The sequence below is a fragment of the Maylandia zebra genome, linkage group LG9 (assembly GCF_041146795.1).
Source record: "Maylandia zebra isolate NMK-2024a linkage group LG9, Mzebra_GT3a, whole genome shotgun sequence".
Taxonomy (NCBI): Eukaryota; Metazoa; Chordata; class Actinopteri; order Cichliformes; family Cichlidae; genus Maylandia; species Maylandia zebra.
Genome location: NC_135175.1, coordinates 22,914,361 through 22,931,365, shown reverse-complemented (window position 1 = coordinate 22,931,365; position 17,005 = coordinate 22,914,361). Strand labels below are relative to the sequence as shown.

The following is a 17,005-nucleotide window of genomic DNA, read 5'->3' as shown; positions in this document are numbered from 1 at the left end:
AATACAGAGAACAACAGAGAAGCATTGCCAGATGGGAACAGCTGTACTCATATGTAAGCTTCCTTACACTGACTTTATTGGCACGTAAACCCTGTCAGCGAGAAAGTGTTGACGTCTGCTGTTTACCTGTGTTAATTTATACAGGATTATGCTAATGCATGGGAGCTGTTTTAAAGCATTCGCACACACAGGACTGCATCCTGTAGAAAGACAGGAATGCTACACTATTGTTTTCTCATATTCCCTTCTTTTATATACACTGAACAATTAAACTAAACACACTACTCCCAACATTAAGGGATAAATGTGTGCAGTAGAGTTAAGTGATCTGAATGATCCAAAGCAGGGCAAAATACTTGAATAAAAATGATCAACTCTGAGATGTAGAAAAAACAAAACTTTATTTGAATCCCATGTGACCCCTAGTTGCCACAAACATTGCACAGTATGAAAAGAAATCACATCATTGGGCATCATGTCACATTAACTATACACATGGTCCTATTATACAAGGAAATGTTTTTTGGTGATTTTTATTTTTTTAAAAAGGGCTGTTTTTTTGTCAGGTTGTAAAACAGCAAATGCAGAAAAACATATGTAGTGTTTAATTTTTCCAGTCCACTGGCCGTCATTTTTCGCTGAGTGATGGGATAAAGGCTCATGCTAAGAACCTGCTACATTGGTCTTATGAAACACCCCTCAGTGACAAAAAGAAAAGTTAAAAAAAAGAAGCATAAAGGGTTTTTTCCTTTTAAAAATAGCTAAAAGTAAATAACAAAAATTAAAAACTATACTTATGAAAACAAACATTTACTACAGTAGTGAATAAGTTTGTCATAGATGCCAAGAGCAAAGTATTTTTAAGACACTGAGATGACCTTCCTCTGCCTTTAGTGTGCAAACAAACAAGGCAGACCAATCATGAACTGATCTCTGAAATGTTGAACAATAATAATAATAATTAAAGAAAAAAAAAAATTTAAACGTGTGGGTGCGACCAATCCACCTGACCGATCTGTGAAGGAGGACTGATTCTTGCTCTTGCTCCGTTTACTACAATACAGTATAATGGAAAGACATAAAGACAGGCAGCATTGTTCTGATAACATTTTTGGTCCCTGTGTGCAAATAAAATACACATGTAGATACATAAAGATACATGTATATGAAATGTATAAACAACTTACAGCCAAGGCACCTCGATACGGTTTTTCTTTTCTTTTTTTTGTTCAATAAGAAAGAAAGAAAAGCATCCATGTCAATTTGATTGGTATACCAAAAATAGAAATGGTCAGGCTTTCGTGTGGATTTTGTTCTTTGTTACGTGCAGACGAGTCACTGAAACGAAGAGTTCCACAGCTGAGATGCAAAGTCAGTCTCTAGTTCCTCCACTTCTGTCAACTTTCCTCCTTTAAGCGACCAGCTGTTTGGCCTGCAGCTCCATCTCTGCAGCCCGTTTGAGGGCCACATCCACCAGGAGCTGGAAACCGCTGAAGTCTTGTGTGAGGTCTGGAGGGGTGGGGGGAGGGGTGTTGAACAGCCCACTGCGGGGGCTCAGGTTGCCTTCTATGCTGGTGCTGCTGAGGATGGTGGTAGTGGGGGTGGCGTTGGGTAGTGGCTGACTGCCTGGCCCTTCTTCCCGGCACCTAAGCAGCGCTTGAGCCTGCACGGCATGCAACAACTCAGCTGCCCTGTCACAGTTCATGCCGGGCGCGCTGGGGTGGGAAGCTGTCGGGCTGGTTTGCATTGCTGTGGTGACAGTAGTGTGACAGATGACAGAAGGCCGGGTGGGCACGAGCCCAGGAGACGGGGACGCGGAGGTCGGAGAGGGCACGGTGGGGGACACCGCTTTTCTCAGGACGCTGGGCACGGCGGGGTCGAAGCTAGACGGGTGCAGCACCCGTTTGTCGTAGCTCTCTTCTGTGGCTGCCGCGGGGCTGCTGTGTTTCGGGGACTGGGAGCTGTCAGAGAAGCTGTCACCAGCTTTGCTACCTTTCCTGGATATGGTGAACTGGTTGGGATCTTTGCCATCTTTCCTCAGCATCTCCGGGAGAAGTCTCCGGCGTGCGTTAATGAACCAGTTGCACACCTGCAGAAGACGATAACAACAACAACCCACACAGTCAGAAAAGGCGCGTCACATGGCTCGCTTCCATTCTGCCTTGCGCTTTGAAAGAAAATCTGCTGGTACATTTATCCCCAGGTGCAGTCTGCACATGTCAGCAGAGAAATCGAGTGAAAGGTAAACCCTACCTATCACATGCTGACATTTCACACACCGCAACCATTTCCTGTTTTAATCATTTCACCACTGCAGAAATGACAAAAGACACCTCTGATTATAAGCTAACCCCTTTTTTAATAAAGGTCAGTTTAGATTTAGAAATCTTGTCTTGAAAATAGTTTTGAATAAAAAAATAAATCTCTTTTGTAATAGCAGCATTCACAGTTCACTCCACTCTTTTTCTCAGTCCTCCAGGCTAGTCGTAACTGGCTTAAGGAGCCTTTCAGCTCTAACTATGTAAATGACTCCGCATTGTTCCCAGACAGCTGGGATAGAAAAGGGGCTAGAGGGAGGGAAATTCCTGTCCAAGTGCCTCGGCCAAGCCCACAGCACACAGGGAGTAAGTTTACTCACTTTGTCTCAGACTTTTATGTTGCAACATCAAGCTGATCTAGATGACCTTCAATTCACAGTGTGTATGTGTCATAATTTGTTTGTGATCCAGACAGGAAATGATTCAGTAAAGCTGACACTTGTTTCCTCTTGACTTTTACAGTGGTCTATTTACTCTCTCTGGGCTTAATGGCAGAAAAAAAACAGCTTCAGGCGGTACTATCTTTTTTCCGTCAGAATCTGTGCCCGTACCTGCAGTGTAGAGAGCTGGGTCTGCTTGGACAAAAGGGCTTTCTCCTGTTCAGAGGGGTAGGCGTTGTAACGGTGCTCATACAACCAGTCCCTGAGGATCTGAACGGACTCCTTGGGCAGATTTCCCCGCCGTTTTCTCTTCCCACTGCTCCCCGCGCTGGACGACAGATCCAGAGGGGCGTCCACGCTGTCCTCATCGTCAGTCTCGCTGCCCGACAGCATCATCAAACCTAAAAAAAAATCACGAGCGAGTGCAAGAGAAGGACAAAAAAAAAAAAGAGCATGTGAGGCCAGGACAAAGAAGAATTTATATCCTCTAATGTCAAGCCACCCCGTTGTCAGAGCGGCTCTGCCACAGCCGCTCAAGTTGTCTGGGAGGCAGCTGATGTGTCAGAAGCAAGCTGTCAAGTTCAGCCATGTGATTCATATAAGGAGCCAGGGAGGGTGTGAGGAGGAGGAAGAAGGGGAGGGTGGATGTAGAAAGGGGGGGACGTCACAAAGGCTAGCCTGATGCTGTGTCAGTTATAAAACCTGCCTCAACAAATACAAGCCAGGTCTATTCTAGACAGGCTGATAGCTGGCACAGCAACAATCTCTGTGTAAAAGGGGAGAGTTTGTTTTGAAGAACAGGAGCGCTGAATCTGAAAGATTACAGAGTCTGTATTTTTTGTTTTTTAAATGGGAGGCTTAGGATCTAATCGAAGTCAATCATGATCAAAGGAAGTGCTCTGAATTGCTTTGAATGTCAAGAGTACAGCCCAGGCAAACTGATGTGCTTTTGAACTGCTTTTAAATTTGTCCCATTTTCCATCTGGCATATTATATATTAAACATTTTCAGTCCCATTTAGTAACTAACCAATACAAAACCTTAATATGCGTCCCTCCTCTTTATGATAAAGACACACTGAGGTTTATTAAAGACTGGCTCCTGTGATTTTAGGTCAATATTTACACCTGGACACCAGCACCTAGGCTACTGTACGGGAAGCCAAGCGGTCATAGCGAATAAAACAGGCCAGGATATTTATTGTACAGCCGTGAGCTCCCGGGCAAACTAGTGGGAAAGAAGTAAGAAAGTTCCCAAGTCAAGAGTGGCCAACAGGATGAGGTAATTACGTAGGTTGGAGAGGCGAAGGGGGAGGGGAGACCTGTTGCAAATAAGCGTCTCCAGACTAAACAAAAGAATCCAGGGCTGCCTGCTCCTTTGTACGCGTTTCAAAAGTTTCTACTCGCAAACAGCGACTTTGGCGCAAACTTTCCACCAGCCGAAATACGTCGCTTCCACTAAAAGGCCAGAAAAAAGACATTTTAACCCGAGAAACACGACAGTTTTTCTAAGTTTGAACAACTTGTAAGAAGGTTCTTTTGTGTGCGTGCGTGCGCGAGCGAGCTGCACCACGAGGTCCATGAATGTAACAAGGCAACAGCAAGTTCCCACAATGAGGTCAGGATGAACATTAGCCTACATTTGGATTTTGGTCATATTTTAAAGGCGCTGGGGGCTGTTTCCGTTCGCTGTTCGTAACTAAAAAAGATACAAAATATCGAGGGTTTTTTTAAGCTTACAGGCTGCCAAAATGTAACAACCCCTGAAGTCACAACAGTCGCACAACTTTTGACTTGTATCGACTATCACCACTTATCAAGAACCTAAAAACTTCTTCACAAATGTAGCTTATATGAGGTTTCCACCGTAACAGAAAAAAGGCGAAAGCGTCTTTTAAATCATTCTGAAAGTTGTCCCAGTTTATACCGCGACTAGGAAAACAACACACGGCGACACAGTCGTGCGTTAGCCTATTGTGTGAAAACTTGAATAAAGCACATTTAGATAACCTAAAACGGTGGCTAAACCTTGCTATTGTCGACTTTTGACATCGCGCCAACACATGGCAGAAAAAGCCCCCCTGTCATGTCTGGAAAGGAAACAATAGACTGCATGGTTTGCATATGAGGGAAACGGTTCTGTTACTCATTCTTTAACGCCGTCTCCGTCTAAAGTCGTTTTTTTCCTCTTCCCTAATACTTTAATGTTATATCTTTTAGAAATCCCACCTACCCTTTTTGGTCTTCATCTTGAAAAAATGCCCGCTTATTCCTCGGCAAGCGGAGAAGACAAATTCTCTGTCAGAGCTGTGTTTTCCCCCCTAGATATCCCCAGCGTGTATCCGAAATCTCGAAAATCCTTGTTCATTAAAAAATGCTTCTTTTTTCCCGTTTTAGATGTTCTTCTCTCTTCTAGTCGTCCTTCTTTGGAGACTTGAGGTGGCAGGAGAGGGGGGTGGGGGGTTGTGGGTTACCTGAGATCTCTGCGTCCCTTTCTGCTCAAAGCCCCTTTTCTCATTGACTGTGTGTTTGATCCTGAAACTGGGTGACAGCTATCTTTGACAGCTGCGTGACTAAACGCAAAGATCCTCCCACCACCAGTGGAGAACAGGAAAAATCTCTGACATCAGCATGGCTTGTTCCACTGACATGAATACAGTCTTGCTGAGCTTTAACTGCTGCTGACCCTACTAATAAAGTGAATATATATCTATATAGATATATAGATATGTATATCTATATAGATATATAATATGCAGAAAGCGTTGTTTAGGCGGGCAAGCAAAATGACAACAATAGCAGACTGGGGGATAGCGCTGCGGACCTCGTGGTAACACCTACAGATTAAAAATAACTAAACTAACCACAGTAATTTAAAACATACATATAGCACATTATTGCTACAGGCTATGCCGCATATTTCCGAATGAGCGTCGGTGTGTTTTTGTGGTGCAAGCTTCATCGCCTTATCACAGTCTGTGGTTTATCACCTTTCGTATCGCTTGTTTACATCGTGAAGAATTACCTTCACGTACTCCCAACAATAATTCTTCTGCATGCGAGTGCTTTTTAACAATGTGGCTTCGTATAGGCTGCTGCAGTGTGTTACAATAGGGGCCTCGTGTTGTGTTTATGGTAATAGCAGCAAATCTCGTGTTTATACTACTGTGCATCCCCCTCCTCCTCCTCCTCCCGTGTTGTGACTGTAGTAGTCCATTCTTCTGTATCCCTATAGATACGCGTGAAACGTTTCTTATGCGCTATCGATGTCACCCCGATTGAATTGTAAACATTATATAAGGAGAAGCTCCTGTAATTTCTCACAGGAATGAGGAAATGCTTAAAAAATACAGTGTGGACATGGGTGTAGCTGCGGGATATATTGATCAAACCTTGCAGCAGCTGGAGGTTAGCGCACCAGCTCGGCTTACTAAAGACAACAGCAGCACTGCGAAGAAAACGATCAATGCCTTCATTTGTATGCGGTGCACAACCATGCGACAGCTGCTGTAGCATCGTTTCTTTGCATGCATTTGTTCCAGACATGCATTCAAGTGCTCTTTGCGGAAGCTAAATGTCGCCTCCGCGTGCACACAAGCGGAACTGTACGTGAATGCAACGCGGCGTGCAGACACGAGGTCCTCGGGGTCCCTCTGGTGGTGATTTAATTGCACTGCAATTCAGGCGAAAATAAGGAAGGAAAGAAGTTGCTTTAAAATACCTGGAAATTATGTACTACGTAAAATTACTTAGAGTATAATTTGTGTCTGATTTCCTGTTGAATACACTAGCCAAAATGAATGCATAATGTGTAATGATAGTATAATGATTGATGTAAATACTTGAATTATTACCTCCTTACTCTGTTGTATTTGTCGGTTAATGCAATTACATTGTAATTTCAGGTCAAATACATGGAAAGTCAAGGGGAATTTCACCTTTAGTCACAGGCTGTATTAGAAAGTGTTATTATGTTTCAGTATACTATTACAGCATATTAAAACAAAACAAAATAAACAGTCACCTTTACTGATTATTAATGTTAATGTTGTTTGGGGTTTTTTTTGCTGCTATAAATGTACACCCACTCACTGAAGTAATATTTTTATAATCAAACACAAGCAGCCTGAGTGTGTTTTCCAGCTCAGTCACTGTTAAAAATAGAGACGACTAAGTTTGGCAGGCCAAAGCCAGCTACTGTCAGATACTAGGTATGCTTCCCATCAGTTGTGACATTAAAATAGATCAAATGATATTTATTGATTGGCTGATTTTTGTAATTAATAATAGCAGTAATATTAATAGTCATTTAGTCTGATAGACTAGCTGTGCTGCACTTGTTTAATGAATGTTTTTATGTTTATTTTGTAGGATTAATAACAAGAACCACATAAATCTGTTTAGAGGGGAAACGAATGTAAAACGCTTTGTTTAAAGAATAGACACGATAATTAGCTGAGCGGTAGCTCTGCTGCTTTACTGTTGTGTCACTCGACTCATTTGACTGTGACGCATCAAATCCTTCACATTTGTCCACGAGCATCGCGGCTTCAGTCAGGACGCCCGTGGAGAGCTGTGTGAACTTACAGACAGCCACAACTGTACAGGAAACTGGTGGTTTTTTTCTTTCAAAATAAGATTGTTGTGGTTCAAATATCAGAATCAGAATACTTTAGGGTTCACAAAATGATGAGGTTCAACCATAATCTGGTAAATTGTTCCCATATCCGGGATTTATGGCGGACTGTGTTTTTCCTTTGTTCCAGTTCATTCGCAATAAATCAATAAATAAAAATCCTAGGCCTAATTACACTAAAACTGAGCTTTACGAACATCTGCTTTAATTAACACTTTGCTATTCTAAAGCGAGTAATTGGATGCGCTGTTTTTATTTAGATTACCTTGTCATTTGAAGTGCTCATTTCATTTCAAGTCATCATGTTAGTAAAGAGGAAGAAAGTGTATTTGATGATTATGTGGCTATTTGAATGAAAGCAACACCACAATGGACTTTTTGAAAGTAAATTAAAACTCAGTAAACGTGGTATTCTTAGTGAACTAGTTATGAGACTTCTTAAAACATAAAAATAAAAACGTTCACTATTTTGTAAGGATTTTTTGCACTTTAAAGTTAAAGCATCTTTTCCTGTTTATCAGCATGAAAACATTTTTTAAAAGTTTGACTTTTTTAAAGAAACTTTTGCTCATTGATCTAAGGCAGTAAAGCATGATCGCTCATAACGAAGGCGCACGTGTGCGTAAACCATGAATTTTATTTTGAAATAATTCAACTGAAAAGTGTTTTTTGGCTTTATTTCGTCGGACTTGATTCTGTCGAAGAGGACTGGGTCCTGTTACAGTTTGGAGTCTAAAATTAGGGAGGCACCCCAACTGCAAATGACGCAAGAGGACTAAACTGGACAGTCTAGTCGTCTCTGTGTGTCAATGACAGCGGGACTCAGAGCCATGGAAACCTTCCCTACAACTTTGCTGTTGTTGATGACACGGAGAGTATTTTTAGCTATTGTTGTCATCTTTCCGTAACAGCCCAGCCGCGCCGTTCAGTATAAAGGACTCTTTCAAAATGCAGTTGTACAACAGTGTGCTGACACACTACCCGAGGTCGTCTCGCAAAGTTACAATAACTTTGTCGACCGCTTCTGCGCGTTTGAACGGGGCAAGTTCCTCTGAGGCTGACAGGCCGGGATTTACTCAACCAGACGCAACTTCAGCGACCAACGGTGATCCGGTGAGCGAGTCTGTGTCTTCCGCAAACATGCCTGCCTTGTCGTGTTACGAAGCTTCAACCATGAGGCCAATTTACTTCACCTCGACTGCTGAAATTTTAATCCGGAGACCTGATGGAGTGGAGAGGTCTGTGCCTGTGCATGTTATGAGGGAGTCCAAAGTCAAACCACCTTCCCCAGACTCTCATAGCGGTGAAACTTTACTCTGTAATGACTGCGACCCTGATGTGATAGTGGACTTGATAGATCAATTGAGCAATGGGACAGATGAGCTTTTCCCAGACTGCCCAGAACTGACTGGAAATCAGCTTACCAACAGCAACAACACCAGTGGACCCAGAATAGAAGAATACAAGAGAACGGTGGAAACTTCAGGTGGGGATGATGGAATTTCACTAACTATTACCCCCTTCAGAAGCAAGACGTGGGCCTCATTGAAAGACAAGGAGCTGGTTCCCCCCAAGGCAGTACAGCCTAAGGATCTCATAAAAGAAGATTTTAGCTTAATGAGCACGACCAAAGCTGCTCCAGCATCAGAAGAGAGACGGGCTTTTGAGCTCAGTGTTCTGCAGGAGTCCCCTCCACAGAGAGTCCAGGAGAGAGGGGAGATCAACGACAAAGTCGCCCGATACCTGGCTGAAGTGGAAAAGCAAAATAAGTACCTCCAGGAGAGGCACAAATACAGGTATCAAATCATTCCAGATGGCAACTGTCTGTACAGGGCTGTGTCTAAAGCCACATACGGGGACCAGTCGAGACATGCAGAGCTGAGGGAGCGGACGGTGCACCACATCGCTGACCACCTTGACGAGTTCAACCCTATCATTGAAGAGGATGTGGGGGAATTCCTGATCAATGCAGCGCAGGACGGCACTTGGGCCGGTTACCCCGAGCTTCTCGCCATGAGCCAGATGCTGAATGTCAACATCCACCTCACAACAGGGGGCAGCTTGGAGAGTCCCACTGTCTCCACCATGGTGCACTTTCTTGGAGAGGAGGATCCTTCCAAACCAGCTATCTGGCTGAGTTGGCTGAGCAACGGTCACTATGACGTTCTCTTGGACAGGTGTCTGCCCAACCCAGAGTATGAGGACTGGTGCCGAAACTCGCAGATGCAAAAGAAACGGGACGAGGAACTGGCAAAGTCGATGGCAGCCTCATTATCCAAAATGTACATTGAGCAGAATGGGTCCGTGTAAACGAAATACAGCGCATTACAGAGGAATAGAGATGAATGGTTCTGCTTTGTTTCTACGTGCTTTAAATTATTGTTTTTTAAGGATTTTTTAAGGAGCAAAAAGACGTGCAGTGCACATACTTTGGTTCATGTCTATGCCAGCGTTTTGAAATTAACGCTAGTTGTCTCCGAAAGAGTTTGACAGTGTGTGAGTCTGTTCTTGATAGTTTGGGTGATGTTGACATGAGTGAAATTCTCTAATGCTGTTCAGATGTGGCTGAGTGCTTTTGGAGTGTACTATTTTTATTTGCCCTCTCTCAGCTGACCAGTTATTATTATTTTTTTGTCGTGCTTCTCATGCTTTGGCAACTGCCCAATATTTTCAGACAAAGAGAAATCTGGTTTGCATTTTCCATGTGTTTAGCTACTCATTTGCACAAAATTCCTCTAAGAGTAGTTCACAGTGCTTGGTTTGTGTCTGCGAGAATGATTCAATGGTTCATTTTCCATTATTCCAGTACTTTTTCGACATTTGACAAAGAATTTCAAAATAAAGTTAAGACAAAAACACACTAACTTGCAGTGGCTTCATTTTTAATTTACATGCTCGTTGTCCCGCTATTTGTTTATCGCCTACATTTTCATACATTTGTTATTCAGCTTTAGCGATATCCACTGTTTCATCTTAGGTGTAAGGCAGTCCATAACCACCACATCACCACCACAGTTCATGCTGCAGTCATCCTCCACTCACCAGTGTCCTAAAGTGAAAAGTGATGTTGGGATTTTATTACATGATGTAGTGACCCTGCAGCCTCTCATTCAGGTCAGGCTGCCGAACTCGGTGTATTAAGGGACCACGGCTTCAATACACAGAGTACAAGGGAATGTGCTCTGTGTACTGAGCTATGTTAAAGCTTAAATAAAGGGTGCACAGTCACGGTATAGGCCAAAATGTCATTTCTTCTGTAATTGTTTTCTTTTTTAAAAACTGTAGATTCTGCTTGATTTCCTAAAAACTATATAAAAGGAAAGCAAACCACCCAAATACAGCTTGCAAATACTATAAGCTAATCTCAACATATGGATGTATTCATATTGTAATAATACTTTCCTTTTTGGCATTTCACATTAATGTCTGCTGTTCTAAATACACTTGCCGGTCACTTCATTAGCTACATCTGTTCAGATGCTCACGGATACAAATATCTATTTATCAACACCTGAGTGCATTTAGGCATCTAGACATGATCAAAAACCTGCTGAAGTTCAAACTGAGCGTCAGAATGGGTAGAAGTGTCTATGAACGTGGCATTGCTGTTGGTGCCAGACTGGCTGGTCTCGGTATTTCAGACTTGCTTATCTAATGGGATGGGATCGCTGGGGTTTACAGAGAATGCTCTGAAAGAGAAAAAAGTCGAGTGAGTTTAAGTCCTCCAGCCAAAATACCAGAGGTTGGAGGAGAAAGGCCAAGGAAGGAAATACACCAGTCACATCAAGGGGTGTCGAACTCCAGGCCTCGAGGGCCGGTGTCCTGCAGGTTTTAGATCTCACCCTGAATCAACACACCTGAATCAAACGATTAGTTCATTACCAGGCCTCTGGAGAACTTTAAGACATGTTGAAGAGGTAATTTAGCCATTTGAATCAGCTGCGATGGATGAAGGACACATCTAAAACCTGCAGGACACCGGCCCTCGAGGCCTGGAGTTCAACACCTGTCATTACAACCGAGTAAGAAGAGCATCGCTAAATGTGCAAAACCTTGAACCTCGAAGCGGTTGGGCTACAGCAAACAGAAGACCACACTGGGTGTTGCTCCTTTAAGTTAAGAACAGCCAAAAGTTACACGGGCTCACCAAAATGAGACACAGCAGAAAACTGGAAAAACGCTGCAATGAACGAATGCTATGAATCTCATTTTCTTTTGCTTCTGCCGTTTGGTGTAAACAACATTAAAGCATGGATCCATCCTGCCTTCTATCAACACTTCTGGCTGGTTGTGTAAGGGCGAGGGAGATGTCTTCTTTGCACACTTTGGGCTCATAAGTACAAACTGAGTGTCATTTAATTGCTGCAGGCTGCCTGAGTATTGTTCCTGACCATGTCCATCCCTTTATGATCACAGTGTCCTGTTTCGTGAACATGACAAAGACATATAGAGAAACTTATTCAGCTGCTTTTTAAAGCCATATGTGTAATTTATGAAAAACTCATGTACTGATAAATATTGCGCCTTCCTTCCGTTAGGTGGCACTGTATGCTCCCAGATGCTCAGACAAGGTATCAATAAAGGTATTTGTATTCTTTTAAAAACAGATTACAGCGTTGGATTATCGGATACAATACGCAGAGTTAAAGTGACTGCGCAGTGGTCTTCAAAAATGTGAAATGGCATGTTTTGGTATCACGGGATGCGATGACTGGGAGAAATGGTGATTTATAAAGTTTTACATTTATAATTTCTAAGACCACCCAAGTTAGATTTTGAACATTGATTAAGAGCTTCCTGACTCTGGCAGCTGGAAAATGTTCAAAATGTCCGAAAATATGATATGTGGTATGAAAATCCAACATTATTGTGTTTTTACAGCCCCCGATTTAAACTTTATTATGGATTCTTTACAGTGATGACGTAACGCTGCAGTCACCGTCATTTGTGTGTGTGGGGAAAAGTTTTATGATTTTTAATACGGGGGGAGGGATAGTGCCTCTCCTGTTCCTGCGAGTCTACTACGTTCACAAGGCTTCTTAGAGCAGAGGGGCAGGTGAGAGTTGGACCGAGCTGGCTGCTTCACCGCAGTACTGGCACACAGTCAGCTCAGAGACGCACAGGGGGCAGAGGGAAAGTCATCCACGGACGCCCGTCTCCGGTGTGTAGTGTAGAAGGATTCCCACGCGCAACACGGACGGCGACGCGGTCACCTCGACGCGGTAAAGCCTCCCCACCCCACCAGCCCCCTGCTCGGAAGTTGGCTGTTACTTTTAAAACAGCACAGAGAAGAGCGGTGAAGTCCTGGAGCTCTGACCTGAGAGCCTGTAACAGACATGTCGGGACACCGGGTGCAATTCGCGGACCTTCTTCCGAGTGATCATAAAGGAAGTCCCAAATCTCACAGTAAGAAAACAAATATACACATATATATATCTGTTGACCTTGATTTTAACAGATGCCAAGTCTAAATTATGAAAACTTTGCAGAAAATCTAAAGATGCCGTGTTTAAAGTTTTTACTCACAGTTAAATACTGCTGTTGCTTAACTTTAGTTACCCAAATAGATCCGTTACATTGCTGCTTTCCTAGTATCCTGTATCTGTGCCCTACTGTAGTCAAAACAGTTAAGCTGCCCTCTCTGCGCTGTCTTGCATTGTATTACACTCCTCTTCATGATGCAGTTATCAGCAGAAAACAGTCAATCCTCGATGATTACATGTATTTTTATTTAAATATGAAATGTTACATGCTGCCTTCTTTCTTGCTTTCTTGCTCATTGATATCTATGTTAATGTCATACTGCACATGTTATATATGAGTGACAGTGTGTGGCCTTTGTGTTGACCCCCTGCTTTGCCCCACTCCTCGGTGTGATCCCATTCAGTCTCCACTCAGGACACCTATCTGAAGTGGCAGTTGCCCTTTACGTGCTGCAGCTAACTTTTTCTCCTCAGGCCTCCTCTCATTGAGTGTCATGCTGTGTCTTAAGTAAGGTGACACTCAGGTTTGGGCACATTTATTGACCACTACAACTCACAGTATTAAAAGCACAACGCTATTGGCTGTAGAACAGAGCCGGATTTGGGGACTTGGATTTAGTGCTCTTTATTGCTCTGCTGGTTTAAAGGAGTGCTTCTGATTGCATGTGAGGTGTGACAGAGTCAGCGGTGCTCGCCTCTGCTGCTGTATGCTGCAGTGTATGCACTCCAGCATGAGACACAGCTCATCTCCATGGTGACAGGTTGAGTGACAGAGCACGTGAAAAAGGATGCAATGGAAAATTGCCAGTTTGCTGCAAACCCCTCCAGAAGGGTGGCATCTATAACACACTGTGGTTCCACAACGGCACATGTGCACGGCTTGGGATTTATATCTTCGATGGCAGCTGTACTAACACCATGATGTGTGTGTTTGTGTCACATTCAGTAGTGTGCGTGTGAACAGCAGAAGTGCTGATGTTGTGTGCAGGTTAGGCTCAGCTTGTATGCAGGGCATGCTGGGTTTGATGGTGGAAGGACACAAAAGCAGCTTCAGCAGCAAACTACACATTCTGACTCAGCCCATCCATGTTTTTTGTGGGTTTTTCCCCACGTTGCTTGCTTGGAACCAGGTGATAGTGGGGTCAAGTTTCAGGCTCTTCTCTTTTTATGATGTGCAGACACACAGCATCCACATTCCACAATAACATAAGCAACTTGACGAGTTTATTGCGAGCAATCATCTCTCATTCAAATATTGTATTAGCAGCATCAAATTAAAAAGAAAAAAAAGTACCTGCATAGCAGCAGAACAGCAAGTCATTCATCACTCTGTTCATTTTCACAGCTATAACAGCTAATGATCTTGGCATCATATAGAGAGAACATTACAGCAGATGCGAATATGTCAACTCACATTACTGGTACTGAGGAAGCATTGTTGCTTTTGCCGCTGTGCAATTTGCATGAGTCAAAGAAGGAATCAGCAATATGTTTTTGTCGACATTGTCAAAAATACACTGTTGTTGCTGCGGCGTTTCTGCCCTGGATTTGTCTTTCCGAAAACAGGCAGCATTGTGGCGTCTTTCTTCCTCGGTTATTTTATATTCATAATGTTTGCTTTGCTATCCAAGCAGACTTTTCAGTTTATAAAACTGTATACGATTGCAAGTTATTACTTCACTTTTTAGAATTATTGAGAATCTGTGCATGATAGCATCCGTTTTATCATACCTATTATCCACAGAGATAAATGGCCTGTATTTATATAGCGCTTTACTAGTCCCTAAGGACCCCAAAGCGCTTTACATATCCAGTCATCCACACATTCACCCATTCACACACTGGTGATGGCAAGCTACATTGTAGCCACAGCCACCCTGGGGCGCACTGACAGAGGCGAGGCTGCCGGACACTGGCGCCACCGGGCCCTCTGACCACCACCAGTAGGCAACGGGTGAAGTGTCTTGCCCAAGGACACAACGACCGAGACTGTCCAAGCCGGGGCTCGAACCGGCAACCTTCCGATTACAAGGCGAACTCCCAACTCTTGAGCCACGATCGCCCACAGAGCTATGTGCAGACAATGTAAAGTATTTAATTTATTTGAAAACGCTAAACACATCCACCCCAGTGGTCAATTTTGGGGGAAATTCAGGTTATTGAGCTGTGCTAGTGTGTATCAACAGCAGCAGACATGTTTTCAGATGGATGTGGTCTTGAAGACAAGGTCAAGCTCTTAGTTAGTCCATAGGCTAATGTTACTAATGAACACATGGCCCACTAATTTTGTAGTTCTGTGCCACTGCCAGTGCCATCTTTTTGGTACTATCTTTAGCCATTATTATTACTGATGATGATGTTTGAAATTTAAATACACGGAACATTTTTCTCTATATTATCCACCGAAAAATGACATTGCATTGTTGAAAAGAAGTAAAACCTTAAATCTATTTCTAGACACTTAATAGAATCTCTACGAATTTCAATGATCAAAAAGTCTTTTAGATTTTACATTGAAATATTACCACGATTTATCTTTTGTCTTTCAGAAATTTCACAATGTATATGATCAATACATGCTTTTGATTCAAAGACTTATCTGTGTGTTGAGAAGGATTAACTGTGACTAAGATGGTGATATGTCTTTCAGTGAGCTATTATACCCTGGACAGCTGCACTCGGGACCATGATGTGCATCATCTCATGTTTCCAACAATATTTGCAGATTATGTCAACAGTCTTGGGTGGTGAAAAGAAGATATCTTGTACGGAGTTCCCATCAAAGTTCTTATACAAAGAGAACTGTTTCACTATTCATCTCAGTCTTTAACTACGTCTTAGGTGGTCTATACCAACATGTTATGTTAACCAGTGCTGTTATCCTGTAAGGCTTCCATGGCATAACAAACTATGACCTCCATATTCCTCTTCATGCCCATTACTGATCATCACTGATCTCACTTTGACAAAGCTTATAGTTAGGCCTGTTCTCCTGTTTCCGTTTGCTATCTTCTTTTTCCCATCACCACCAACTGGTTGGGGCAAATAGCTGCCCCTCCTTGAACCTGGTTTTGCTGGAGTTTTCTTCCTGCTGAAAGGGAGTTTTTCTGTCCCACTGTTGCCAAGTGCTTGCTCGTAATAGATCGCCTGCTCATTGGGTTTTTTACTCTAATATATTAGCATCTTTAATCCACAATGCAAAGGGCCTTGGGGTGACTTTATTATGAATTGGTACTTGTTATGTGCAGCAGTGAATGCAGTGTCACGTTTGCTGTAGTGTGAATGTGTAAAAAGCTGCTTTAAATTAAAAGAGCAGGAAGACAGCTCAAGATGTATAACCAGTGCGTCACATTTGCATGTTCAAATGCAATACCGTATCTGATCTTGATTTAATTACTTTACTAAGTTCTGAGCAGATGGCAAAATTTGCTTCATATAATGTGAAAAGTTGTTGTTCTCACATAGGAGAAACACAATTTAATAACAACAACACTGTAAAAGAAGAGGGTCAAAGCAAATGAACCAAGAAATATTCAGTCATAATTAAAAGGGACCATGCCGTGTTGTTTAATCCATTAGCCCATTAACTTTTTGTCAGGATGTCCATGGCGGCATGTTATCATACTTTTGGTCTCTGTGTGATTGCCTTGGGAAATTGGCAAATGATGTGTTGGTGCAATAATCCCAAAATATGCTTCTTTACCAGCTCAGGAATGCAGGCAGTGTCTGTGCCAGTGTCAGGCTTTTGAAACCAGTGGGAGATGCACTCTCTGCAGCTTAAAACACGCTGTGGAAACAAATCAAATGAATGTAAAGGTGAGGATGATGCATAGCTTTAATTTCCTCACACAGACTTTCTATCGATAGTTCACTTACTACTATATTAACATAATCTTTGAGTGAATGGCTGTCTAGTAAGGTGTGAAATGCCATATGTAGCGGGCTGATCAAATTTGATAGTCACTTGAACGGACTCTTCTGGAAATGACCAAGCTCCTGAGATGCTTAACAGCTGTTTTCACAGCAGATTGAAAGCATGTCCCTTAGGGGCTCTTAAGTTTCTTAAGAGAGTAAAACAAAGATTTAAGGGTATGCGGTGGCTTTATCTGCCAGACAACAATATATTGGTGCTTTTCCGCCTTTAACTGGGGATGCTGCATTCTGACAAAAGGCAGTAATCTTGAGTTTT

The 17,005-nt window shown here is 42.7% G+C and overlaps 3 protein-coding genes across 3 annotated transcripts in view; 2 read left to right on the top strand and 1 right to left on the bottom strand.

Annotated features, from left to right (window-relative positions):
- Nucleotides 1-382: 382 nt before the first annotated feature.
- tgif1 (TGFB-induced factor homeobox 1) lies at nucleotides 383-5,268 on the bottom strand. Its single transcript, XM_004546810.3, has 3 exons — nucleotides 4,931-5,268; nucleotides 2,870-3,099; nucleotides 383-2,089 (listed from the first exon to the last, which is right to left on the bottom strand). Exons 1-3 carry the CDS (start codon nucleotides 4,944-4,946, stop codon nucleotides 1,412-1,414), a joined length of 924 nt encoding a protein of 307 aa, XP_004546867.1. The 5' UTR covers nucleotides 4,947-5,268; the 3' UTR covers nucleotides 383-1,411.
- A 2,840-nt stretch (nucleotides 5,269-8,108) lies between these two features.
- otud1 (OTU deubiquitinase 1) lies at nucleotides 8,109-10,193 on the top strand. The gene has a single exon (XM_004546809.4). The coding sequence runs from the start codon at nucleotides 8,282-8,284 to the stop codon at nucleotides 9,641-9,643; it is 1,362 nt and encodes a 453-aa protein (XP_004546866.1). The 5' UTR covers nucleotides 8,109-8,281; the 3' UTR covers nucleotides 9,644-10,193.
- Nucleotides 10,194-12,310: 2,117 nt separating this feature from the next.
- kiaa1217 (KIAA1217 ortholog) overlaps nucleotides 12,311-17,005 on the top strand; it is a 129,636-nt gene continuing 124,941 nt past the window's right edge. The window contains exon 1 of the mRNA XM_076888187.1: nucleotides 12,311-12,739. Coding sequence (XP_076744302.1) covers nucleotides 12,670-12,739 — 70 coding nt within the window. The 5' untranslated portion in view covers nucleotides 12,311-12,669. The remainder of the gene's footprint in view (nucleotides 12,740-17,005) is intronic.

Excerpts from the sequence above, each read along its gene's own strand:
- tgif1 (XM_004546810.3), bottom strand. Across the intron at positions 2,090-2,869 it reads CCCAGCTCTCTACACTGCAG|GTGTGCAACTGGTTCATTAA; the intron begins GTACGGGCACAG and ends CGTCTTCTGCAG.
- otud1 (XM_004546809.4), top strand. The coding sequence starts at position 8,282 with ATGCAGTTGTACAACAGTGTGCTGACACACTACCCGAGGTCGTCTCGC.